The sequence below is a fragment of the Mustela putorius genome, unplaced genomic scaffold (genome assembly GCF_011764305.1).
Source record: "Mustela putorius furo isolate JIRA1106 unplaced genomic scaffold, ASM1176430v1.1 tig00003859_pilon_pilon_pilon, whole genome shotgun sequence".
NCBI lineage: Eukaryota > Metazoa > Chordata > Mammalia > Carnivora > Mustelidae > Mustela > Mustela putorius.
In genome coordinates, this window is record NW_025422011.1 from 33206164 (window position 1) to 33232832 (window position 26669).

Here is a 26669-nt window from a genome sequence, read left to right on the forward strand (position 1 = left end):
CCCTATCCCGGTGCAGGGGATGCAGGGCACCCACAACGGGAGAGGCGGTTGGGTAAAGCGGTCCTGGTAGACCCTCGGCGCTCTGAGCCAGTCCAGCCCGCGTCACCCTTCCCCGCGGGTCCTTCCCTTCACCGAGGCGGCGCGGAGACCCACAGCGCGGGTGGGGAGGCCCGGGAGCTGCGCGCTAGGTGGGGCACCGTGCTGGCTCCGCCCCTCCGCGCGCGCACTGGCTGCTCCCCGTGACGTCACGCTCGGCTATAAAATGCTCGGCGCGCGGCTCTCGCGGCGCTGGAGGAGCTCGAGGCTGAGGGTAGCGGGTGAGCGCGGAGCAACCGGGGACGCTGGGCCGCGGGCGCCTCAGCGATGTTTTACTCAGGGCTCCTCAGCGAGGGCGGCCGCAAGGAGACGGACAAGCGGGAGGCGGCGTCGCTGCGGCAGCAGCGCCGGATGAAACAGGCCGTGCAGTTCATTCATAAGGACTCCGCCGACCTGCTGCCCTTGGACGGTCTCAAGAAGCTGGGCTCGTCCAAGGACACGGTGAGCCCCCGCGGCCGTGCCCGCCTCGGGATGCCCGCGCGCGGCGGCCGGTCACCTTCGCGCTGTGCCTCTCCCGGGGCCCGCCCTTGGCCGCTTTCACTGAGTCACCGGCCAGGCCCCCGCTCCCGCCCCCTCCTGGCGCTGTCCTCTCTGTTGCTATTGCTGTTCGGAATTCCTCTCCATCCAGCATCTCCCTGCTTCGCTTTCCCTCGGGATTCCGTCGTAGCTTTACCAGCTTGCGCTGCCTTCCGCTCTGCCTCTTCCCTTCGTGCTTCTCTCCTCTCGAGTAGGAGACCCTGCCCTGCCGTCTGGCCCTGTAGTCGCCTTTCTTTCCCGTTATTTTTACTCGTAGTACCGAATCTGATTTCCTGATTGAGCCTCGCTTGGCCGGGCTGCTTGGTCCAGTGACCCAGACAGAGGTGATTCCTAATGGGTTTGGGAAGGAGAGATAGAAGTGGGAATGGGGAGAGGGGGTGGTCTCTTGGCAGTCACCATACCCAGATGATTTTGTTAAATCCTTTTCTCCCTATGCAAAATCAATTTTTCCGTTTGATTTTGGGCTTATCTGCCTTAACCTTCCATCCTGGGGTGGGAGTGGGGGGAAAAGGGGTCGAATGTGAAGGAGGTTTCTTGAACCCCAAACATCTCTTCGGCAATCTCATCTCTTCCCCTACCCACAAAGAGTGAATAAAGGAAACCAGCTGCTCCATCTCACTGACCAGTTAACGTCTGGAGCTGGAGCTGGTGCAAGCTTTTTTTCTGGCAGGGTCTTTCTTTGCCCTAAGAAGGAGGAACTCTAGGACTGGAGGTCTGGGTTCAAAGACCATGTTGTCCTCTACAGGGGAGGGTGGGTGGTCCAGGGTCACTGAAGAACCATATTTGACTCATCCTTCAGTCACCGTAGTGGTACTGGGGCAAATATATGTTTAGTTTTGTGGTTTTATCAGAAGTTTTCTTTTCTTTTCCTTTTTTTTTTTTTTAAGATTTTATTTATTAACTGACAGAGATCACAAGTAGGCAGAGAGGCAGGCTCCCCGCTGAGCAGAGAGCCTGACTCGGGGCTTGATCCTATGACCTGGGATCATGACCTGAGCTGGGCTTGATCCTAGGACCTGGGATCATGACCTGAGCTGATGGCAGAGGCTTTAACCCACTGAGCCACCCAGGCACCCCTCTTTTCCTTTTTTAAAGATTTATTTATATGAGAGAAAGAGAGCTCACAAGAGCAGGGAGGAAGGACAGAGAGAGACAGAAAGAGAGGATTCCCTGCTAATTATGGAGCCCAACACAGGCTCCATTCCAGGACCCCGAGATCATGACCTGAGCTGAAATTAAGAGACAGCTGATTAACCACCTGAGCCACCCAGGTGCCCCTATCTGGAGTCTTGTAGTTTTCTCGAATTTCACAGTCACTTTTTGCATCTGGGCAATAACTTGTGAAGCATTAGTTAAATGTCGTTCAAATGAGGTAGGTGCTCTGTACAATTTTTTCAGTATTTTTTGAGATTTTGGAATATTTAATTTGGCAGGGAAGGAGGAATGGTGTCACCTGGTTCACTGAAATTGCCATTTAAAACCCCAGATGACGATGAAGAACTTCTGAATCTACTTCCTTTTTTAAAAAATATCTCTAATGACAGATACTAATATTAGATTTGCCCTCCCCCATTTTGATAAAAAAATAATTTTAGTTATTTTTGTTTTGTTTAGTTTTTATAAGATTTTATTTATTTATTTAAGAAAGAGAGAGAGAGCACAAGCAGGGGGAGCAGCAGGCAGAGGGAGAGAGAGAAGCAGGCTCCCTACTGAGCAAGGAGACAGATGCAGGACTCAATCTGAGGACCCTGGGATCCTGACCCGAGCCCAAAGCAGCTACTTAATCTATTGAGCCACCCAGGCACCCAATTTTAGTTATTTTTGGGCAGGGGTTGGCTACCCAGTTATTTTGCTCTGTTCCCACTTCCCCCGCTCCCCCCAGAGGTAGTTTTCCTGCTAAAGCCACAGGATAGTCAATCTAATTTATGCTAACTCAGAGTGGTGAGTGACTGAAATACATTCCTAGAAAAGAGAACTCTCTTTTTTCCCTTCTTTCAATTTAAAGTAGTCTCGTTTCATTTAGCAAACCAGATCTAAGTCTTCCTATCTTCAGACCAAAATAATCTAGTTCCTAGAAGCCTTGGGAATGAATAAAGAGGGAGTATTTAGGAAAAGAAGTAAAGTGTGGAACGTTTTTCTTCCCCATAGACTGGATTTAAGAAATGGTTGACGTTTGGTTGTCTTGGGCTTTCAGAGTTCCCTGGCCCTGAGGAATTACCACTCTATCCTTCTGCTTAGCATTCCTTATATTACTTCATCCTGTGTAGGAAGAGTTCCATCTGCTCTTCTGACTCCAGTCTGTGTCAGTTGAGCCACACAGGAGCTGATAATATAAAACAGGCAGTAGGCTGGAATGAGGAAGCATCCTTAAGCAAGTTATTGCCATAGGTCTGACGCACAGCGGTTTACTGTGAGACGCTGAATTGGGGTTCACACTTTCCCTCCCCACCTCCATCCCCACCATTGCCATGGACTTGATATCCCTTTCTCACTGTTCTCACACCCTTAATGTGCAAATTATTGCACAGAAGAGCTAGAACAGGTCACAGAAACCAAGGCAGATTGAGGTAGGGAAAGGAAAGGTGTGAGTACTGAGGTGTGGTGACATGATTAAGCTCTCTTAGAACTGATGTTGCTGCCTCAGTACAATCTAAGAAATAACCTTATAAGGACCAGGTCGCTTTACTTCATGGATACATCTGGTAATACAGACCAATGTTGACTCAATTTCCTCTTACCGAAGTGAAATTCTGAGGGTGCCAAAACTGATCGAATACGTCTGTAGTGCAAACTAACAGAAGAGGGAAAAAGGAACGGATGGCACCAGAGGGAGATAGGGTGAAAGGACAAATTAGGTATTCATTGTTGCTGATGGTACAGAAATAGAGGACAAATTAGTTTTAATTGACTCTGGGGTTTGTGCCAGTGGAGAAGACTGGGTTGTTTTCCTCACACTAGTGACCTATATTAGAATTATACTCCTGGGTTTTATGAATTATCTACCTTTACCATGCTGTTTCTGTAACATTCACTATTTGATACCAGCCTCCAACTTTTTGTTTGGATTAGCAGAAAGCACCCATAGGCAATCAGATGTGGTCTTCTGTTGGCCCCAGGGGAGTACATTTGTCCTATTCCTGTTTGTGTGTAGTTGGCTACTACAAAGTCTAGTGTGGATATTAATCCTATTTCTTATGTCTGATTATCTTACTTTGCTTATCCTTCCATTTTGTGATGGCTTTTTTTCTGTATTAGATTAAGAACCAAATTCAGAGATATGAGTAATATTTTGTGTGATTTATTATTTTTTTTAAAAGTTGATGAAGCTGGGGGAAAAAATCTCCCCTCTTGGAGTTTTGGTTCTTGTAATTTCTTTTGTCTTAGCTATCAGTTTCATAAATGTTCTTTTCATTGAGGTAGGGATTTTGATTTTTTTTTTTTAGATTTTATTTATTTATTTATTTGACAGAGAGAGATTACAAGTAGGCAGAGAGAGAGAGGAGGAAGCAGGCTCCCCGCTGAGCAGAAAGCCCGATGCGGGACTCCATCCCAGGACCCTGAGATCATGACCTGAGCCAAAGGCAGCGGCTTAACCCACTGAGCCACCCAGGCGCCCAGGATTTTGATTTTTAAAAACAGTCTCATCACTTTGGAAACATTGCCAAACTGCTTTCCTATAGAATTGGTCAATTTATATTCCACCAGCAACATGAGAGCCTCACTTCTTGGTTTCAGCTCTACCTAATAAATATCAAACAGTATTACTGAAAAAGTTTTACGAAAATGAAAAATGGTATTTTTGATATTAAAAAAAATAGTCCTGTGGTACTAGAGGGTATTATGCTTAGTGAAATAAGTTAATCGAGAAAGACAACTATCCTATGATCTCCCTGATATGAGGAAGTGGAGATGCAACATGGGGGGTTTGGGGGGTAGGAAAAGAATTAATGAAACAAGATGGAATCGGAGGAAGACAAAACATAAGTGACTCTTAATCTCACAAAACAAACTGAGGGTTGCTGCTGGGAGGGGACTCCGGAGAGGGGGGTGGGGTTATGGACATTGGGGAGGGCATGTGCTATGGTGAGTGCTGTGAAGTGTGTAAACCTGGTGATTCATAGACCTATACCCCTGGAGATAATAATACATTGTATGTTTATAAAAAATTTTTAAAAATTAAAAAAACAGTAAATAGTACTTATACACAAATAACATAACATTACTTCACTATGAGACTAAGTTATTTTAGACTTTTTGAGAATGAACCAAGTCCAGAATATTTTTGCTGAAAAATATAGTGGGGTTTTTTGTTTTGTTTTTTTATTGTAGTTGTATCTCTCAATAGTAGCAGACGATACTTTTAAAATAAGCTAATAATAATAAATATTTGTATGTGTAAAAAAAAATGCAAAAAAAATAGTCCTGTCCCCCCAAAAACAAAAAGCAAAACAAAAAACAAACCAGTCCTCTCATGATGTTTTCCCTGTATGATAATATTACTGACCATCAGGCCACATCCTTAGTTGTCCAGGAATAGAGAGAGCATTTTTCTTTCCTATCTATGATTGATTGTGCTTATCGCCAAATGCTTTAGAATACTCACTAGAATTAGGAATGGATGCTAGAGCAAGGATTATGGAACACAGCAAAGCAAACTGACCATGAAATAACTAGCTCTGTACTCTGAGTATCTGATCTACCTGATCAGAATGCCACAAGTCATCTATAATACCACAGGTTTTGAATCAGAGAACTTTGGAGCTTTAGAAGAGAAGCATGAAATACCAATATAATACCAGGATCTGGTGCAAACTGAAGATTTCCAGAGCCATGATTGTGTCCTAATTATAGGAAACATTATTTGAACACTTAACTGTGTTCAGGATACAGTGCTAGGTGCTCAGACCACAAAAAAGATAGTAAAGTTTCTTTCTATGAGAAGTTTATATAGATTAGGGGGAAGGACAGGATAGATTCATTCATTTATTTCACAAATATTTATTGAATGCTTATTACATGTTGGTCAGTACTCTAAGCATTAAAGATATGATCGTGAACATGGGGCACCTGGATGGTTCAGTCAGTTAAGCATCTGTCTTCTGCTCAGGTCATGATCCTGGGGTCCTGGGATCGAGCCCTCTGTCGGACTCACTGCTCGACGGAGAGGCTGCTTCTCCCTCTCCCTGCCACTCTGCCTACTTGTGTTCTCTCTCTCTCTGTCAAATAAATAAATAAAATCCTAAAAAAGAAAAAAGATACAATAGCGAACCAAAGTGGAGTTTCTGTCCTAATGGAACTTGTATTGTTGTGAGAGGAGAAGGCAGAAAATAAAAACAAGTAAATATGTAATATAACAAGTAGCAATAAGTGCTGTGGAGAAGATGAACCAGGATAAGGAGAATAGAGAGTACAATGCCAGAGTAAGGTGGAGTGCAAACTTACTTCATAAATGTAGTCAGGGAAGGCTTCTCTGATAAGATTACATTTTAGGAGATACTGAAGGAAGTCAGAGAGCAAAATATCTTGGGAAAGAATGTTTTAGACAGAAGGAACAGAAAGCGCAGGGGCCTGAAGTGTCAGTGAACTGATGTGATTGAAAAACTGTAAGGTCACTGTGGCCAGGGCAGAGTGAGCAAATGGAGGGTGATAAGAGATAATATCAGAGGAGTAGTGGGAGGCCAGACCACTCAGGGCTTTATAGGTCATTATATAGATATTGGCTTTTAATCCATTTTGGGAAACCAATAGAAGACTTTGTGCAGAGGGGTAACATGACATGACCTATTTTATAAAAAGATTATTCAGACTACTGTGTGGATTAGGCTGAAGAGGGGCAAGAGTAGAAGCAAGGAGACTGGTTAGGAGGCTGTTATATGGTAATCCAGTTGACAGGTGAAGGTGGCTCAGAGCAGTATGATGGTGGTGAAAGGGATGGGAAAAGCCCTGGATATATTTTGAAGGTAGGCTGATAAGTTTAGTTGACAGATTAGATTAAGGATCTGAAAGAAAGAGTAATCAGGGGGTACCTGGGTGGCTCAGTGGGTTGAGTCTCTGCCTTCGACTCGGGTCATGATCCCAGGGTCCTGGGATCGAGCCCCGCATCGGGCTCTCTGCTCAGCAGGGAGCCTGCTTCCCTCTCTCTCTGCCTGCCTCTCTGTCTACTTGTCTCTGTCTGTCAAATAAAATCTTAAAAAAAAAAAAAAGAAAGAGTAATCAGAAATGACCTTAAGGTTTTTGATCTAACAATTGGAACAATAAAGTTGCCATTTACTGAAATGGGTAAGACTACAGGAAGAGCAGATTAGGGATAAGGAATAAGAATCAGGAATTTGATTTTTGAATGAGTTGAGTTTGGAGTATCTCTTAAGCCAGTGTAGCTGTTGAGTAGACTGGTCCACAAGAAAATAGATAATACCACCAGGAAGTTTATGCTAGTTGCCAGGTCTTACAGTCAATAAGCATTAGAGGAGCTCAGAGAAATAAGTGATTACTCTAACCCAATGGTACAATAGTGATGGAGATCAGCATTTGATTACAGGTTCATCATTTCATGGTGAGTCAGCCAACTATGAGATGTTACAGAGAGGAGGCTATTGCAAGAGTGTGCCCTGTAGAACCTCAGAGTAAGAACTTAACAGTTTATCTGGTTCAATCCCTGCCTATGTGTGAACACTTCCTAACAAAAATGCAGTCCACCATGGGCACCTGAGAAACCACTGTCTCAGACCAATCCACAAAGCAGAAAACAATCAGGAATAAGGCCCTTCTCTTTGAAATAACATATCTGTGGGTCACACAGAAGGTCTAGCGCAGTATGACAGCCTGCTTTAGATACAGCCTCACGTGTTTTTGAGCAACTGTAAACCCAGAGAAAACCTGTCTGTGTTTCCAGGGGGTAGAATGGGTCACATGTTGTATGAGAGAAGAAGAGAAGGCACAGATACTGTGCCTCTTTTAGATTTCTAAGACCTGATAGACATATATATTAGACTTGAAATGAGAGTCAGCTAGGAATACATGTTTATCTACAAACTTTAAATAAGGACTAAAATGGAATAGGATGATTTCATGTCCTTTTAAGAAAAAAAAAAGGTGAATGGTAATCAGTTTCAATTTTAGGGTGACTGTGAGAGTTTTAAATACACACACACACACAGAGACATATACTTAGCAACATTTGAGTGCTTACTGTGTACCTGACACAGTGTTAAGTACTCCATATGGATATCTCATTTAATCCTTATAGATACCCTACAAAGTTTTTACTGACTTGAACTCAACTTTGTCTGACTCTAAAGCATGTATTTTATTTTGTTATTTTTCTTAATTTATTTCAATTTATTGATAGTTGACAAGTTTAATAATAAGCAAAGGGAACTTACATATGAAGCTTGTCTTGAGCATCACTAAGATGAGTAGATCCATATGTAATCAAATATATTATTGCTGTTAATATTTTGAAAACACTGTTATCTATTACATTAATTAAGAATAATAAGAAGGGGGGCGCCTGGGTGGCTCAGTGGGTTAAGCCGCTGCCTTCGGCTCAGGTCATGATCTCAGGGTCCTGGGATCGAGTCCCACATCGGGCTCTCTGCTCAGCAGGGGGCCTGCTTCCCTTCCTCTCTCTGTGATCTCTTCCCTTCCTCTCTCCTACTGTGATCTCTCTCTGTAAAATAAATAAATAAAATCTTAAAAAAAAAAAGAATAATAAGAAGGAAGGTTTTATTTTAGCTTCACTTATTGATTTTACAGTGGTCTTGCTGTCTTTATTGAGATTCAGTTTTCTGACTTATATCATTTTCTTCTCTAATATTTCTTGGAAGGCAAATCACTAGCAACAAATTTCTTCAATTTTTGTTTTTCTGAGACAGCCTTTATTTCTTCACTTTTGAAGGATAATTTAGCAGGTATAGATTTTGAGGTTGGTGGAGTTTTCTCTCAACAGTTTATTTTTTATTTTTTTTGATTTAATTTTAATTTTTTATTTGAAAATAGATGACACTATTTTTACATTGGTATCAGATGTACAACATAGTGATTCAGCTTCTCTATAGGTTATGCTTTGCTCACCACAAGTGTAGCTACCATCTCTCACTATACAACGCTATTACAATATCATTTTTTTTTTGCCTTTTCTTCCCATGACATAATTCATTCCACAACTGGAAGGCCATATCTCTCACTTCTTCACCCATTTTGCTCACCCCTCCCACCCCATCCCCTCTGGCAACCATCAATTTGTTCTCTGTATTTATAGGTCTAATTCTGTAAAGCACATATTTTAAACACTACTCTAAGCAAGGGTTGGCAAACTTTTTCTGTAAAGGACCAGAGAGTGACTATTTTCAGCTTTTCAGTGCAAACTGTCTCTGTTTCAACTACTCAGCTCTGCTATCATAGTGCAATAGCAGCCATAGACAGTAAATGAGTGGGGTTGGTTTTTCTTCAGTAAACCTTTATTTATAAAAATGGGCATCAAGCTGGCTTTGGCTTGTGGACCATATTTGCTAACCCCTAGTTCTAAGTAGTTCTAGCTGTGGTTCTATTGGTGGGTAGAAAGGTTGGGTTTCTCCTCTGGGAGTAAATGCTACAAAGAAGGTAGACTTGTGTCATTTCCCCTGTTTTCCAGTCTGGTCTATTCTGTGGATCACAAAACTCCATTTGTTTGATTCTGTCTGGGTTCAGTGCAAATAGGTAAAGGGATTGAGAAAGCGGCCTTAGAAGTTCTTGCTCAAATCATGATTTTGTGGCATTCTTGCAGTATAATCTACTTCCTCTCACCTCACTTTTCTTCCCACGCTACAGCCTGATTAGTAGAGATATTTAAGCATATTGGGTGCCAGATTGAGGAACCTCAGCTCTTTCTACCCAGAATACAGTACTGCCCACAGAGCCCATTTCCTTCAGAAACTCCTGATGATAACGAAGGCGGCACATTTGTGCTTACTGCTAAAGTTTAGATGCCTAAGCCCTGGTTAAAGTTTAGCAGCCACATTTCAGGAACAGTAGAGAACCAGGAACTGCTTGGGTTAGTAGTTACCTTGTTGAGGTAAAGCATAAAGCAAGATCCATGTCAGGAGGATGACTTGCGAATTATGTCCAAAAGGTTACCAGAATACCTATAGTACCCTTCTAGCTAATTACTAATGTGTATTTTGAAGGACATCAGGAAAATAGAAGACAGTTCTTAGAAAGCTGATATTTCAATAAACATAAACTACTTAAGTAAATTTACAAAGCAATAGTCAAGGTGTGGGAAAGTAGGTAGTACAAATTGTATAATGAGTAAGTATAGGGATTCTGAAAGAAAGAACTAGATGATGTTAATCAATAAAGGGTTTTTGAAGAAGTAAAGAGTAGAGATTTGTTTGTTCGGTACTGTATCAAGAGCTAAGGATACAGATGTGATCAAGACAGTTAAGGTCCCTGCCCTTGTGGAATTAACAATCTAGTGGGGGAGTAAAATAGTAAACAGGTAAATAAGCAAAATAATTTATAATCGTTACAAAAGAAACAGTGGGATATGTTAATAACTAAAGTGGTGGGGTACCCACTTTAAATAGTATAGGCAAGAAGGATATCTTTGATGAAGTGACATTTGAGCTGATGAGAGCAAGCTAACTATTTGAAGTGTTAGTGGGAGAACATTTCAGAGGGAATAGCAAGTGCAAAAGCACTGGAATGAGAAAGTTTTTGAGCAAGGAGGTGTGGATGAACAAAGGGAGTGTGGCAAGTATATGGTATATAGATAGAGGCTGGAGAAATGGACAGGGATCAGATGATGCAGAACCATATGGACCATGGTAAGAAGTTTGAATTTTGTTCAAAGAACAGTAAGTGGCCATTGAGGAGTTTTGAGTAAGGGAATGTATTATCTAACATATATATATATATATATTTTTAAAGATTTTATTTATTTATTCGACAGAGAGAGATCACAAGTAGGCAGAGAAGCAGGCAGAGAGAGAGAGAGGAGGAAGCAGGCTCCCTGCTGAGCACAGAGCCCGATGCGGGACTCCATTCCAGGACCCTGAGATCATGACCTGAGCCGAAGGCAGCGGCTTAACCCACTGAGCCACCCAGGCGCCCCTCTAACTTATATTTTTAAAAACTCACCCTGGTTGCTATGTAGAGAATGAGTTGGAAGAAGAGTGAAAAGAGGAAGAAAACGAGTTAGGAGTTTTTTGCAGTTCAGATAAGAAATGATGAGTCAAGAAATATATATATATGGAGGCAACCTAGGTATCCATCTGTGGATGAATGGACAAAGAAAATGTGGGGTGTGTGTGTGTGTGTGTCTGTGTCTGTGTGTGTTGTATAAAATATTTAGCCATGAATCAAATCTTGGGGTGTCTGGGTGGCTCAGTGGGTTAAGCTGATGCCTTCGGCTTGGGTCGTGATCTCAGGATCCTGGGATCGAGCCCCGCATCAGGCTCTCTGCTCAGCAGGGAGCCTACTGCCCTCTCTCTCTCTGTCAAATAAATAAAATCTTTAAAAAAAAAATCAAATCTTGCCACTTTTGACAACATGGATGCCCATGAGGACATTATGCTAAGTGAAATAGGTCAGACAGAGAAAGACAAATACCATATGATCTCATTTATATGTGGAATCTGAAAAACAAAACAACAACCAAGCTCATAGATACAGAGAATAGATTGGTGGTTGCTGGAGGGCATGTGGGTGAAATGGATGAAGGTGGTCAAATTGTAAAAACTTCTAGTTATAAAAAAGATAAGCCATGGGGCTATCATGCACAGCATGATGACTGTAGTTATAGTGTACAGCATATTTGAAATTTGGTAGGAGGGTAGATCTAAAAGTCCTCATTATAAGAAAAGAAAAAGATTGTAACTATATGTGGTTATGGATATTAACTAGACTTATTGTGGTAAACATTTTACAGTATATATAAACATGAAATCATTATGTCATATACCTGTAACTAATATAATATATGTATAATGTAATTACACCTCAAACAATTTTTTAAGATTTTGTTTATTTATTTGACAGACAGAGATCACAAGTAGGCAGAGAGGCAGGCAGAGAGAGGGGGGGGAAGCAGGCTCCCTGTAGAGCAGAGAGCCTGATGCGAAGCTCAATCCCAGGACCCTGGGATCATGACCTGAGCCGAAGGCAGAGGCTTTTAGACACTGAACCACCCAGGCGCCCCAGTACCTCAAATTTTTTTTTTAAATTGCATTATTTAAAATAAAACTTAGAGGATGAGGACAACTAAAGTTACATTGCATTTTTTTAAAAGATTTTACTCATTTATTTGAGAGAGAGCACAAGTAGGGGGCAGGAAAGGGAGAAACAAGCTCCTTGACCTGCGGGGCACAATCCTGGGACCCTGGGTTCATGACCTGAGCAGAAGACAGACACTTAACCAACTGTGCCGCCCAGGTATCCATACATTGCATTTTTAAGATCTAACAAACTTTGAAACTTTTCTGTAAGTATGCAAGAAAAAAGATGATGGTGGCTTTGATCAGACTTGAGGTAAAGATGGGGAGAAGTAGATCAATTCTAGATATGTTTTGGAGGAAGCAACAATAGTACTTTGGGAGGGAGTGTTAGGGAAAGAAAAGAATCAAGAATGGATGGGTGTTGAGATGCCAATCCTCTCCCTGGGATGCTGCTCCCCCTGCTTGTGCTTGCTCTCTCTCTCTGACAAATAGGATCTTAATTTTAAAAAAAGAAAAGAAAAGAATGGTTGGGTGTATGGTGGTGCCATTTTACAAGTTGGTGGAAAGGGAATAATCCAGAGTGTTAGAAGTGAACAGGACTTTGGAGTTCAAACTTATTTTATTACTGATGAAGAAAGCAAGGCCTGAGAAAAGTAATGCCTAGCAAGATTAGCGATTTGCCCAGGGTAGTATGTGACAACTGGTCATTTTTCTGAAAGTAGAAAGTCTTCAGGCTCCCTGCTCACCAGGGAGCCTGGTTCTGCCTCTGCCTTTCACCCTGCTTGTGCTCGCCCTCTCCCTGTCAAATAAATAAAATCCTTAAAAAAAAAAAAAAAAAGTAGAAAGATTTCATGGAGAAATAGAGGTAAGTTGGGAAGGAAGATGAGTGGCAAGTTAGTGGAAGATCTTAAATGTTAAATTGAAGATTTTGTGTTCAATATAGCTGACAAGAGAACAACTGTAGGGTAAGGAGACCATGAAAGTAATTTTTTAGAAGATTGCTTGAATTAGCAGTAATGGTAGAAATGGATAGAGAAATAAAAGGTGTTAAAGAGGCAGAGTTTCATTCACCAAGATTGGGAATAAGGGAGAAAGTGCAGGTTTTGTGGCAAAGATCAGTGGGACAAGTTAAGTTTGAAAGTACATGGAATGTCTAAGTGGAAAATTCAAAGTGGCAGTTCGATCTGTGCATCTGAAACTCAAAAGTGAGGTCTGGGCATGAGATAATCATCATCATAAAATCATCATTTCATATGCAATGAAAGTAGGTAAGGTTGCCTTGAAAGGATATGTACAATGAGAAAAGGACCAGAGACAGAGTGATGATTTAAGAAATGAGCAGAGGCAGAGGAACTGGTAAAAGAGATGGAGAATAGACAGAAAGGTGATTTTTAGAAGCCAGTGAGGAGAGTGTCAATAAAATGGAATGTTGAGTTTTACTATAGTATTGTTTCTAGTGATAGACATGTGGAAACAATCTAAATGTCCATTAATAGTTGAGTAATTAGGGGCGTCTGGGTGGCTCAGTGGGTTAAAGCCTCTCCCTTCGGGCCAGGTCATTATCCCAGGGTCCTGGGATCGAGCCCCGCATCGGGCTTTCTGCTTAGCAGGGAGCCTGTTTCCTCCTCTCTCTCTCTTCCTGCCTCTCTGCCTGCTTGTGATCTCTGTCTGTCAAATAAATAAATCTTAAAAAAAATATTTAAGTAATTAAATTGAGGTGTATTTGTACCACAAACTCAAATGTCTGCAAAGAATGTGCTGTATTTTTTAAAAGATTTTATTTATTTATTTGACAGACAGAGATCACAAGTAGGCAGAGAGAGCCTGATGCGGGGCTCAATCCCAGCACCCTGAGATCATGACCTGAACCGAAGGCAGAGGCTTAACCCACTGAGCCACCCAGATGGCCCAATAATGTGCTGTCTTAAAATGCAGAAAGTAGTGGGCTGAATTGGTGATGGGTATTAAGGAAGATACATATTGCAATGAACACTGGGTGTTTTATATGTGAGTGATGAATCATGAAATTCTACACCTGAAACCAATTTTACTGTATGTGTTAAGTAACTAGAAGATAAATACTTGAAAATAAAATAAAATGCACAAAGTAAGGCAGATGAAAGAAAATATGTGCCAAGGTGGTTATAAGGGTGAGCTGGCATTATATCTGCCTAAGTTACATTGTATGTACACACACACACACACACACACACACACACACACACACACTTTGGTCTTTGCATGATTTGGCTGATAACTGGGATAGCTAAATCATAGCCCATTCTCAGACCTTTTCTATCTGCCTGATTCCTCTATAGAGATTAGAAAAGCTGGATTCTCTCCCAACCCCCTTTTAGTTAAGACTGGCCATGAGAATTCTGACCAAGAAAGATTTAGGGAAAATATTGAGGGGATTTCTGAGAAAGCTTTTGCTCTCTTGATAAAAGGGATAGATGGCATGTAGTCCCTTCCTCCTTCCTCCTACATGTGGATGTAATACCTGGAGCTGGGGCACCCGTCATATGATCATGAGGGGATATCCAAGAGTACAGAGACAGTAGCCCTGAAACTGTTAAACTGCTGAATTATTGCTAACATTTGCCTACCTCCAGACTTCTTGTTATGTGAGAAAAAATACACCTCCATTTAAGTCATTGTAAGTTCGTTTTTCTTGTGACTGAACACTTTCCTAAGATGTGGGATGTATTTTTTCACTTAATAGTTATTTTTATAAAAAACGTATGTCTAGGGGTGTGTGGGTGGCTCAGTGGGTTAAGGCCTCTGCCTTCAGCTCAGGTCATGGTCCCAGGGTCTTGGAATTGAGCCCCGCATGGGGCTCTTTGCTCGGTGGGGAGGCTGCTTCCTCCTCTCTCTCTCTCTGCCTGCCTCTCTGCCTACTTGTGATCTCTGTCTGTCAAATAAATAAATAAAATCTTTTTTTTAAAAAAAGTATGTCTATAATTTAAAACTTTAAAAAAATTTTGACTGTTCCTTGTGCTAGGTATCTCCATACATCTAGGTAAATGGTGGTACTACTATTTCTTGACCTATTCATTTTACCATTATCTATTGATTTTCTATTATAATAGGTAAGGGTTTAATTCTCTTAACCTCTTTATCATGTCCTCTCTTCTATTATACCGATATTCTGTTAAATAGCTGTTTGGGGTCCAATCAGCATTTACTGCTTATGTTATTATGACTATATTCATATTATTCACAGCTGGCTCAAATGATGTACTATATATTTCCTTTCCCATGCAAGTATTTCTTTTTCTAAAAATTAATAATTGCCTAGTTATTTTCTATGTAAAATTTAAATCTCCAGGAACCTTAAAACTGTAGATGATGTAGCAGATCCGTCTCTTTTTTCTTGGAGACATCCTTCCTTGAGCCCTCCATCCTCCAATTTTCATTTCGTACTGGTTGCTCTCAAGGCCTGCTACACATCCTATATCCTAGATTTTTCCTTCAGAGCCATTCTCAGAATGTCCTGTGCTTCTCTTTTCTGTTGGGTCCTTTATTCTTGAACCCTATGATTTTTTCTTTGTTCATTGGTTCCCCTCATTTCTTTCAGTAGCTTCTTGAGAATGATTGGGAATTAATTTTCCTGAGTCTTGATCTATAGTTTGGCTAGGTTAAGAAATTATGTTCTGTCAGATTTTTAAAAAAGTAGTATTCCATTGTCTTCTAGATTTCATTAATACCGTTGAATTGTCCTATGCCACTCTGTTTCCTAATATTTTGTATTTGGATCATCTTTTTTTCCTTAGAATCTTTTGGAATCTGTGTCACTCATAATATTTCAAAAATTCATAGTGATGTGAGATATTATTGTGGATCTTTTTTCTTTCATTATATGAAAGGATTATATGAAGGATTTTTTCAATCCTTAAACCCATATCCTTCAGCTCTAGCTTAGTATAGCACTCTATCCTCACCCTTAGCGTTCTAGAAATCTGACAGTACATAATTGCTAAGCTTAGACAAACTATTAACCAACTAGAGTTTTCTGAGTTACTATTTCAAAAAGAATAAACTTTTGGCGTACTTCCTGGTTGTCTGGGTCAAGTAGGAATTTTATGCAGACTTTATACTGATCTATTTCCCACCCTCTAACAGTAGAAGTTCTAATAACCCTAACTCCTCAGCCTTTTCAGAGTTTTAGTTTGAATAGGAAAACCGCTTTTACAGCTAAACCCCAAAATATATAATAGCTCAAACATGATAGTTCATTTTTCTTAAGTAACAGTACTAATAGGTCAGCAAGAGAGCCCTTTTCCATGTAGTCACTTAGGAACCTAGGCTGACAGTGGCTCTTCTGTCTCCAACATGTGACCTCCAAGGAGGTTACCCCTAGGGTCATCTCATTCTAACCAGTCAGAAGAGGAAAAGAATGGAGGAGTGTTCACAGAACACTTTTATGGGTCAAGTCTAGAAGTGGTATATGTCACTTCGCCTCACATTCTCTTTGCTAGAACTCAGTCTTCTGGCCATGCCTAACTGCAAAGAAGGCTGGAAAACAAAATCTAGGTATTTATACAGTAAGAATAGGAGAACACAGATTTTGGCAAACAACTGGCAATCTTCGCCACTCTAGCATTGTGTGAAGTAGAATGGTGTGAAGCGCTTACCTTTCTTTACTCTTAGATCAGTTTTCACTTTCCTTTTTGCTTCTCAGATTCCAAAATTTTGTCTGTTTTTGTTTCTCCTTTTTGTTTTTGTTTTCTTTCTTTTTTTTCTTTTTGCTCTTGTATGTTTAGGCCTTTCTTACTCCTTGATTTTGATTTTAGTGAAATTTTGGTTGGGGGCAGAGGTAAATGTGCAGTTACACATGTCAGCATAATAAAATGACCACAGAAAAATATTCCTGATTTTCATATGGGTTTATCAGCTGTGAATTTTCAACTCCTGAACTATCAATACTTTTAGTTATGAAAATGAACAAGGAGAATTATATGTACTGACATAGAAAAAATGTCTTTCATATATTAAACTAAAATAGAAAATTTTAGAACAGTGTTATAGTATAATCCTATTTTGTATATATTTGTAAATGTACAAAAAGTTTTGGAAGGATATACTCCTAAATTTTTATTTTATTTATTCATTTATTTACTTAATGTATTTATTTGACAGAGAGAGAGAGACAGACAGGGAGAGAGGGAACACAAGCAGGAGGAATGTGAGAGGGAGAAACAGGGTCCCAACTGAGCAGTGAACCCACAGGCCTCAATCCCAGTACCCAGAGATCATGATCTGTGCTGAAGGCAGACAGGTGCCCCATACTTCTAAATTTAAGGGTGGTTATTTGTAGGGAGTGGGACCGAGAAAAGGTTGAGAGGTTGGGAGGCCTTCCCTTTTGATTTTATATACTTCAGTGAATCTTGAATTTTTTTCGCTGAACATATTATTTTTGATAATTTTTTTTATTACTAAAGAAAAGAACAAATGCAGGAGTTGTCATCAGGGTCAAATGCCTTAGAGAAGTTAAGGAAAATGAAGACTGAAAAATATCTACCAGATCTGGAAATTAGGAGATTTTTATTGATGTTGTGGGATCAGAAGTAATTTCAGTGAAGGATATCAGGAAATGTTTGGCTTCTTTAAAAGATGACCATTTAAGACAAGGGTGTAATTAGAGGAGCTGAGGAGGCAGAGTCTGAGGTTATGTGTTTTCTCCCCAGTATATGAGAACTTTGAGTATCTTTTATAACCTGAGGAGGAAGGAGGAAAATTTAGAAGACAGATGACTTCAAGGAAAATAATTTCAGATTTTTCCTCATTTGCCTCATCTGTCCAATGATGATTAGACTCCTTTGGAAGATTAGGAGTAGAGAAGTAAAGCTGTGTTCAGCAAGACTGATGTGGAAGGGAAGCCCCAAATTTTCAGTGAGGGCTTTCATTTATTGGCCTTTGAAGTCCTTTCTAATCTTCAGTTCTACAAGTTCAGCTTACGGTTGTACAAATTCAGTTGTTTCTGCTGAGCGTGGACTTGACAGAAGCAAACACCCTGCTTTAATATGACTTGAGCTAGGAATCCAGCCTTATTAGTGAGAGAGATAAGAATGAAGAATTTGTTTCTTTTGAGGAGCAAATCATTCTCCAAAGAAATCTGACAGAGTTAGCACTTCTTCTAGCTCCTTATCAAGTTAAGAAGCTCTCATTTTCTCTTAAGTGCCTCTCTCTCTCCTTTTCCCAAGGATACTAATTTAGAATCTGCTTTGCCAAGAATCTGTGTATTTTGGGAATCCATTTCTTCGCCTCACCAGGGTTACAGTGAGTCATGGCTCTGACTCCATTCTTCCTCAGAAATTGTAAGGTGGTAGATAATGGAGACCTTATCCAGTTCTGCCCCCTTTCCTGGGAAAATTCTAGGCTCTGAGCTTCTAAGAGTGATTTTCTTCCCCCTAAAATTGAGAGGCATCTGGTATGTGTTACATAGAAATTTGGAATCTTTCCTTTGAGAGATTTTAAATATTATTGCAAACTGAGAATCAGATGCTTGTGTATAGATATTCCTCAGGTCAAATAAGTCCTTATCATGAAGTAACTTATATTTTCTAGAGGCCACTTTGGGTAGAAAGAGCAGAACATGCATATAGCTGCTCTGTGAATTCTCTTAGTTCTGTCAGAGAGCAGACTTGAATTCACATTCCTCATTCTGCATCTTATTATGTATCTTGACATAGATATAAAGTCTAATTAAGTCTCCTGTTTCTTGGTATCTGCCCCTTTTAGACTCCCACTTTTTGACCCATTGTACAGAGAGAGAATGGATATCAAGAATATGGCAACAGTTTCATTATACTTCTTGAGGTCCAGAAGATGTTAGTAAGGATTATTCCGGTGGGTTCTGCCAAGTTCCAAAGTGTGTCTCCTGGGAGGATTGCTCAGCGGATATGAATTCCTATCTTCCCACCCCAACCACCTCATGGGTTACTCAGCCCACAGGAGAGTCAGGCCACCAAGTAATATGAAGACTAGGTCCAAAAGAAGAGACTGCAAGTCTTCAAGTAAGTCTTGAGATGGAAGTAGGCAGAGCTTCTGACAGCCAGTACTGGGTAGGTTTCTTTGGCCTGTGAGAGTGAACTGCCTCTTCTATAAGTTACCTGGGAGGATACATTTATTCCACATATTCAGTTTTCTCCTGAAATGCCCTTGCAAGAGGAGGAAATACAGCAGGCTTCGGTAATCCAAATCCCAGGGGTCCCTCAATTCTCTTTAACCATAGAATATTCATTGGCTCTAGCCACATTTTCCAGTGTTCCACCTTACTCTTTGATTCATTCAAGGTGGCCTATTACAAACTGATTTATAGTACCTGCACTGAAACTACCAATGAAGTCTCTGCTTGAAGGAAAAATAAATAAGAAGCAAAGGTAGAGCTCAGTTATGTGAGGCTTCTTTATTATTTCTGTGGCACCTGGAGGACAATGGGAAAATGGGGAAATGACTTGTCACTAAGAATATTCTGCTTTCTATTCCTCAAGCAACCTCATAACATTCTGCAGAGGCGCCTCATGGAAACCAACCTGTCTAAACTTCGAAGTAGTCGTGTCCCTTGGGCCTCCAAGACCAACAAACTGAATCAGACGAAGTCTGAGGGACTAAAGAAGTCTGACGATGATGACATGATTTTGGTTTCTTGCCAGGTAATGTTCTGAGAATAGTTTTTCCAGTGTTTTCTGGAGAGTAGGTTGTGGGCCCATTGTGATTCCCATAGTGGTACCCCCTCCTCCAAAGTATACAGAATTCATGAGTGAGTTTTACAGGAAGTGTATGGAATATTTTTATGTGTGTGCATCTTTATGGGAAAAAGGACCAAACTTTCTTTAGATTTGCAAAGGATGTGTGACACACACATGCACGTGTACACACACGATTAAGAGCTGCTTGGTATATAGAATTAAATACAGAAAGTCCTTTGGGATCCTCTGTCAGCTCTAGGTTCAGTGGGAAAAGGCTCCTAAAAGGAGACTCAGCAGTGGTTAAAGCTGAGACATTACCAACGGGTAATTGTGAGATGCCCTCCAGCCCTGCTTTCATGTGACATCTGCAGCTTACACCCTTCCCTTTTGCTTCTCTGGCTCCTGCTGAGCAGTATGTTCCTTTTTCACAGTGTGCTGGAAAAGATGTGAAAGCCTTGGTTGACACAGGTTGTCAATATAATCTCATCTCTTCAGCCTGTGTAGATAGACTGGGGTAAGTAACCACTTGTGCTGGGTGGGAGTCAGGTGCTAATGCACTCTTTGCCTGAATCTATTTTGAAGTTAGAGATAGTGAGGATCTCTACCAAGGTTCCAAGAAAACTATGCAGAGTTCAGATATAAGCTGGATTCTCAGGCACCTGGGAGAAATCAGCAAGCCAGGAAAGCATCAGATTTTCCATTAACTCCCACCTATTAATTTCTGAGCAAAGACCTTTGGGCTCTGTGAGATCCTTGGCTCATTGTTAGCCATGCCTTGGTCCTGATATATGCCCTGCAAAGACAACAGATTAGAAGGAGCAGTCCTGTTGGTATAACCCAGATGAGTAAAAGCAGGGATGTGGTTGGTCTTAGCTTACTCAGGGTTCTTCTGGAGGTCACACTGCCTGTCAGAGGAAGCGTCATTCAGATCTTAGAATAGGACTGCTATTGCTGCTGGGCCTAAACCATCGTAGGTGTGATTAATAGTTTCTTAGAACCTTTCCTCTCTGTAAAGAACATGTAAAAGCAAGTCTTACTGCTGTCCCTGCTGGGGATTGCCTTTGAGGCAGATACCTCATATATTGAATGTCTTTGGTTCTGTAACAGCTAGAATTGGGTTCTTCCTCTTTTAGTCAGAGAAAGCCATTTTATATCTTTCCTCCCTTTCAGTCAATTGGTTCTTTTATGTCTTCTTCCTTCTCTTCCCTCCTAAGTACTAGCTGGACCCTAAGGTCTAGCCCAGAATTGTAAAGATCAACCCAATGTCCTTTTCCACTTTTCTAGCCCTAAGAACAACAGATCATTCCCTAGCTTAATCTCTGTATTGAAACAATCTCTATAATAGATATAATGGTTCATTCTAAGCTGCTTTCAAGATGCTCATACTACTCTTAGGTAGGACTTGAACAAAGCTGGATTTTTATAATTAGTGACCTCTGTTACCTGATCTGTTCTCTTTTGTTTCTACCCTGTCCTCACCCCTCACCACCACTGTGACTCTTTGAGGCTGGCTCTGTGGGTTTTGTACATTGCTATTTAGGCTTGCAGGAGAAGTCCAGGACACAAGTGCTCTTGTGGGAAGAATCCTGAGCTTTTTTATGTGGTGAAGAGATGAGATATAGTGCAACATGATGGTTCCAGGAAGAATAATAATGTCCTGGTGCATAATTAGGCAGCAGTCTGCCATGGTTCCAGAGGAATTAATAACCATCTGTAAAACTGCAATTATTTTTCTTTTGGATGAGCTATAACACCAAAAGAGAGGAAATGGAGTAAAGCAGAAGTATTGGCACAGAAAGTCCATAATTAAGTTTTTATCCACCAACCCATGATATCTTGGGTGCTTGCTGTTCCAATCTGCTTATATAACTGTGTGAAACCTGGGTGCTGTTCCTTTCCTTCCTCCCCTGCAGAGACAAGTTAAGTTAATCAAGACCTTCCCCATGATACTCCTTGCTGGTATCAATATCAATATCAGTGCACTTACCAGATAAGTACCAGCTTCCACTAATTTTATATCTGAGGACTAACTGAGGAGGATAAACTGAAATAGAGAAGGCAAAGAGAAAATTAGATGCTGAACAAAAAGCATCTTCTAAAATTAGGACAAACTCCTGCCCTTTCTGACATCTTTTACCCGCAGTGGGTAACAGGACATGTTAACTAAATTGCCTTGCATATAGGTGGGGATGTTAAGATTCAGAATAGGATTTTCTGAGTGTATCAACTGTCGTTTTTCACCAGTACAGATAGTGACATAGCTTTTTGAGAATAGGAGCTGAATCTTTTGTTTTTTGTATCCCCTGGCATATGTAGGACAAAGTTCTGAAGCAAGAAGTATAGGCTGCCTAGCACACTTTTTGGTAAATTAATCCCAGGAAATCCCTGGAAAAGTCCAACAGTGTGGGTGGGGTGGTATTGTATACATTGTCCAATTCCATCAGAAACCTCTGCCAAGGGGATTCCGATATCTCCCTCTCTGGTGCAGACTCAAGGAGCATGTCAGATCTCACAAGCATGAAGGAGAGAAGCTTTCTCTACCCCGACATCTGAAAGTAGTGGGCCAGATTGAGCACCTGGTGATCACACTGGGCTCCCTCCATCTGGACTGTGCAGCAGCTGTGGTTGGTGAGTAGAATTGAGAACTGGACCTATGGACTCCTATTGTAAACGCCCTTCCTACTTCCACCAAATCCTCATTAAAATCTCATGCTTGTAAATATTAACTTCTTCTAAAAATGTTTGGAATCACTAAGAAAAAAGAGTGTGTAATTCAGGATAAAAAAAAAAATGTAAGGAGCAAGAAATGTTTTTGTGTGCCAGTGAAAGTGGCTCCTGAGAGCTTTCTCTGACCTAGTTGGAGGTAGAGGGCTAGATCCCCTTACTCCTTCGCCTTAAATTGTTGACTACCCTTATGTACTCTACTTCAGACTACTTAAGATTCCTGAATTTTATCTAAAGGCCTTTGTCCTTTAGAGTTTAAAAGACCTAGGTTTGAATCTTGGCTCTATTACCTTTTAACTATAATGATCTAGGAAAATTACTTAATATAATAGATGCTTAACAGGTGTTTATTGGATGGATGGATGGATGGATGAGTGGAAAGAAGGAAGGAAGATGAGATGGAATCCAACGGTGATAAGGCTGACTTCTAACCCAGCATAGCAATAGTTGGATCTTAATTTTTTTTTTAGAGGACAGCGAGAAAAACTTGTCCCTTGGTCTTCAGACTCTCCGATCCCTTAAGGTAGGATTGATTCTACTTTCCCTTTGAATCTTACTTTCTGAAGCAGGGGTCCTCTTACATGGACCATTGGCCTTGGGATCACTGACAGTTACCAGTGATTCTCCCTTGTTTTTAGTGCATCATAAATTTGGATAAGCACCGGCTGATCATGGGGAAGACAGACAAGGAAGAAATCCCTTTTGTGGAGACCGTTTCCTTGAATGAAGACAAGTAAGTGCCCAAATGGGTCAGGTCAAGTAAAATCCATTTATCATTAAGTGGAGGGGCTCTCACACAGGATATTGGATTGTGTCTTGCCTTTGTCCTTCAATATTATCACAAGTACACCCATCCCCAACCCCTAGAGTTCACCATCCTAAATAACTCTCTAGCCCACATTCCAGAATAAGTAGTGATGGTACTGCACAGAGTGGTGGGGAAAATAAGTAGCTTTTAAACTAAAATTGTACTTGCCTTCAACCTAACTTCTTTGAATTTGGTATCATTTTTTCTATTTCTTTCTCATTTCAGCACTTCAGAAGCATAACTACAGACTGCAGCATGTCTGCACGTGTGCACACATACCAGGTTGACAGATTGAGAAAATTGGGTTTGAACCAAATGCAGTAGCAACTTGCTGTGGACCAAGTCCTTTCCTCTAATAGAAGCTCCAGGGGCTCCTTCCCACCCAGACTTCTTTAGATTGTAGTCCGTGCTTAGAGATCTTATCTGGTTATAGCCATTGTTTTTTACTCCTCTGGTCACTTAATTTATAGACCTTTTGACACTGCCAGGTCTCACTTGTGGCCTACATCTCTGCTTCTTTCAGGAATTTGCTTTTATTAGTATAGGAGCTGCCAGGTTCTCTTTCTCCATAGATACACTTGCTTCTTTTCCTATAGTTAAAATGTATAATAAACAGGAACCTGACCTTTATCTCCAGCTGTTTCAAAGAGGTGCAGGATACCTATGTCTCAGAATTAGAATTTCTTCTAATTCATTTGTGATTTCTCAAGAATAAGTTTATCTGAAAGAGCCCAGAGAGATCATCTAGTCCAATTTTTCATTTATAGGTCCAGAGAGGCAAATGAATTAAGTAAACTGTTATACTAAGTCAATGGCAGAGGAACATAGAACTCAGACTTGACAAGCCAAGGCTATGTTCATTCTCCCATGCTGCTTCTTTTGTGTTCAGGCCTTGAAGGAGGATGAAGAGGTAAGATTTTAAAAAGGCAAGGTAGGGGAAGGATCTGCTTTGGAGATGGATGCCAGGAGGTTTTGGGTAGCCCTTCCTCCCATGTGCTAAGTCTGCTAAAATTCTCTGCCCCAAATTGTCGCATTTAGGACCTTATTTTGGTGCCTAAAACCTGAGGGTGCAAAAATGAGTGGGATGACCTCTTACCTGAACTTCTTGGACGGGAGGAGAAGGAACCACAGCCAGAAGAACATTAATCACTTTATGAGATGGAATTGAAGGCTTTGGTAAATAATCTGGGGATCATTATTAAACATTTTTACCCCCAAGATCTGGTCAGTATTTCTGCCCAGTCTGTTATTTGTCTGCCACAGACTCAAGTAGCTAAGATCAGGAATAGGGAAAGGAGATGAAAAAAATCCAAGCAGATCCAGAATAGAAGGAAGTACTGAGTAGAATCAGTTGGTGGGAAGTCCTACCTATGGAAAGCTTTCCGGGCTGGAGGTCAGGAATGAAATTTCCAGACAGGGAGCTGAAGGTTGGAAACTCTTCTGCCTTGTTCTGCTTCAAGAAAAGAGGCAGGGCAAGAGCTGACAGTGTTAAGGACAACTTTTTCCTGCTGTGCAATGTCTTTCGACCCTTCTCAAAATGTTGGAGATCACAGGAGTGTCTCAAAGCTTTTTGGGGGGGGTGTCAGTTTAGGCACACAGATACCTGTAATGAAATCTCCCCTTCAATTTGGTAATAGAAGTACATGGAGAAGTCAGAAAAATAATCAGCTGTGAATATCTTCTTATGAGATTTCCAAGCCTGCGCTTGGTTCATAGCAGTAGTTTCCGAGCATTTAATGGATCCCACTTTGAATTTTGAATTGCCAGATCCCACCAACAATCTTGTCAAGTGTTCAGCTCCCACCTCTATCAAACAACTCTTTGGAACTCTGAATGTTTTTAGACTTATAGAAGCTCCCTAAAGGCTAGAAACTTAATGACTCCCATTTGAACAACTAGGCAGCCATACTGCAGCCTGTGTCACCCCCAAACCCCCTTATCAGTCTTTATAAAGGAAGCAAGATGGAAAACTAAGCACAGCCACAGCAGGGAAGGTCATATCTAAACTTTAGCAGGGGTGATCGCACCTTATCAGTCTTCAATGCCCCCTCCAAATTCACCCTGAGCAGGGCAGTGGGGGGGGGGGGTCTGTGCCTTTCCACTGAGGCCTCTCCACTCTCCTACTTTACCTATCATGGCACCAATTTGGCTCCTTATCCTAAGGCTGAGTTGAAATACTTCACCCCTTCCTCCTGAGGTTGAAAATTCTACTCCAAGCCTTGACTCTTGGCCACAAGTAAGGCATGTTGGAAGTTCCTGGGTCTGGCTTATCCTTATTTGGATTCCATGTAGATGAGGTACAGCCAGGAATTCTTAGGTGTTGGAAAGATGTGACTAATTCTGCCCTTTGAATTCAGGATTCTGTGGCATCATAGGAATGATTAGATGAACTTTAGTGATCTTTTTGGCTTCTGAGAATCCGTCACTGAATTTCCAATTTTGGAATAGAAACAGTTGGGGTGATCTGAGCTTATGGTATCATAATCTCACTCTCAGAAGTCAGATCATTTGAATTCACTAGACAAATAATTGTACTTTAAACCCCAGGCTTGACAGAGGTACCTAAAAATGTCTAAAGACAGCTATGGGAAATCTTGAGCTTCATTAATCTTTAAATGCTGCCAAGTTGATTGTTCTGATAGTCCATATCTCCTTGATATTCATGAGGGAGTACCTGATCTACCTTTCAGGGGCTGGCAAGGTGAAAAGGTAAGGTTAGTTCTTCCCAGAATCCTAGAAAATTATCTCTGGCATCTCTGACTCAGGATTGGGGAAGAAAGTGTCTAGCCACACTGTGTTCTGAAGACGGCCAGTAGCAGGAAGTAAGTCTATAGAACTAGTACCCCTCTCATTCCTTATTAGATATCCATCACAAATACAGGAAGTTTGAAAAATATTGTTTTTGTTATTTGGTATATCTGTGCCAGAGTTATATGAGGAAAAAATGTTTTCTGACTTTTCTATTTCCTTGCCTTGCACAGACCCCACCTGGTAAGATTTTCTATTCCTTAGCTAAAGTGTCTGTAGAACGGATCACTTATTGTGTCAGCTGCCCTGACTTTTGTGTAATAGAAATATCTTTCCAGGCTGGAAACATGGAGGAGATGAACTGGATTCTTTCCTCCTTCTGTTGCCAGTCCTCTACATTGGCACTTCTACCTGCTCAGTGTTTCTGGCTGTGTTGGGTTTATTTGTGAGATTGATGTAACAATAAAGTGAAATCTTCCCCTCTGTGTGCTTGTCTGACAAAGTCTCTGTGTCAGGGCCCCTGGAAGGTTAGGGAGCCAAGGCACAGCCTAATTGCATCAATGTTTCTCTCATAGAGTCCTCTGAACACAAGGCTTTGAAGTCCTCATTTCTTCCATTGCTACTAGTCCTTCAGCAATCTCTCTTTAAAAAAAAAAAAAAGAAAAGAAAAGATTTTATTTATTTATTTGACAGACAGAGATCACAAGTAGGCATAGAGAGCAAGAAGGGAAAGCAGGCTCCCTGCTCAGCAGAGAGCCCAATGCAGGACTCGATCCCAGGACCCTGGGATCATGACCTGAGCCGAAGGCAGAGGCTTTAACCCACTGAGCCACCCAGGTGCCCCTCTTCAGCTGTCTCTTATTGGGTATA

The 26669-nt window shown here is 41.1% G+C and overlaps 1 protein-coding gene across 1 annotated transcript; it reads left to right on the top strand.

The window, feature by feature from the left end:
- The first annotated feature begins 260 nt into the window (after window positions 1-260).
- NRIP3 (nuclear receptor interacting protein 3) lies at window positions 261-26284 on the top strand. Its single transcript, XM_004751944.3, has 7 exons — window positions 261-537; window positions 19322-19483; window positions 19951-20033; window positions 22008-22147; window positions 22714-22766; window positions 22882-22976; window positions 23277-26284. Exons 1-7 carry the CDS (start codon window positions 364-366, stop codon window positions 23290-23292), a joined length of 723 nt encoding a protein of 240 aa, XP_004752001.1. The 5' UTR covers window positions 261-363; the 3' UTR covers window positions 23293-26284.
- Window positions 26285-26669: the final 385 nt, after the last annotated feature.

What these genes read in the sequence shown, in the direction of transcription:
- NRIP3 (XM_004751944.3), top strand. Translation starts at nt 364, where the DNA reads ATGTTTTACTCAGGGCTCCTCAGCGAGGGCGGCCGCAAGGAGACGGAC. An exon ending in TGGGCTCGTCCAAGGACACG is followed by an intron (nt 538 to 19,321) that starts GTGAGCCCCCGC and finishes CTATTCCTCAAG; the next exon opens with CAACCTCATAACATTCTGCA. An exon ending in TGATTTTGGTTTCTTGCCAG is followed by an intron (nt 19,484 to 19,950) that starts GTAATGTTCTGA and finishes CCTTTTTCACAG; the next exon opens with TGTGCTGGAAAAGATGTGAA.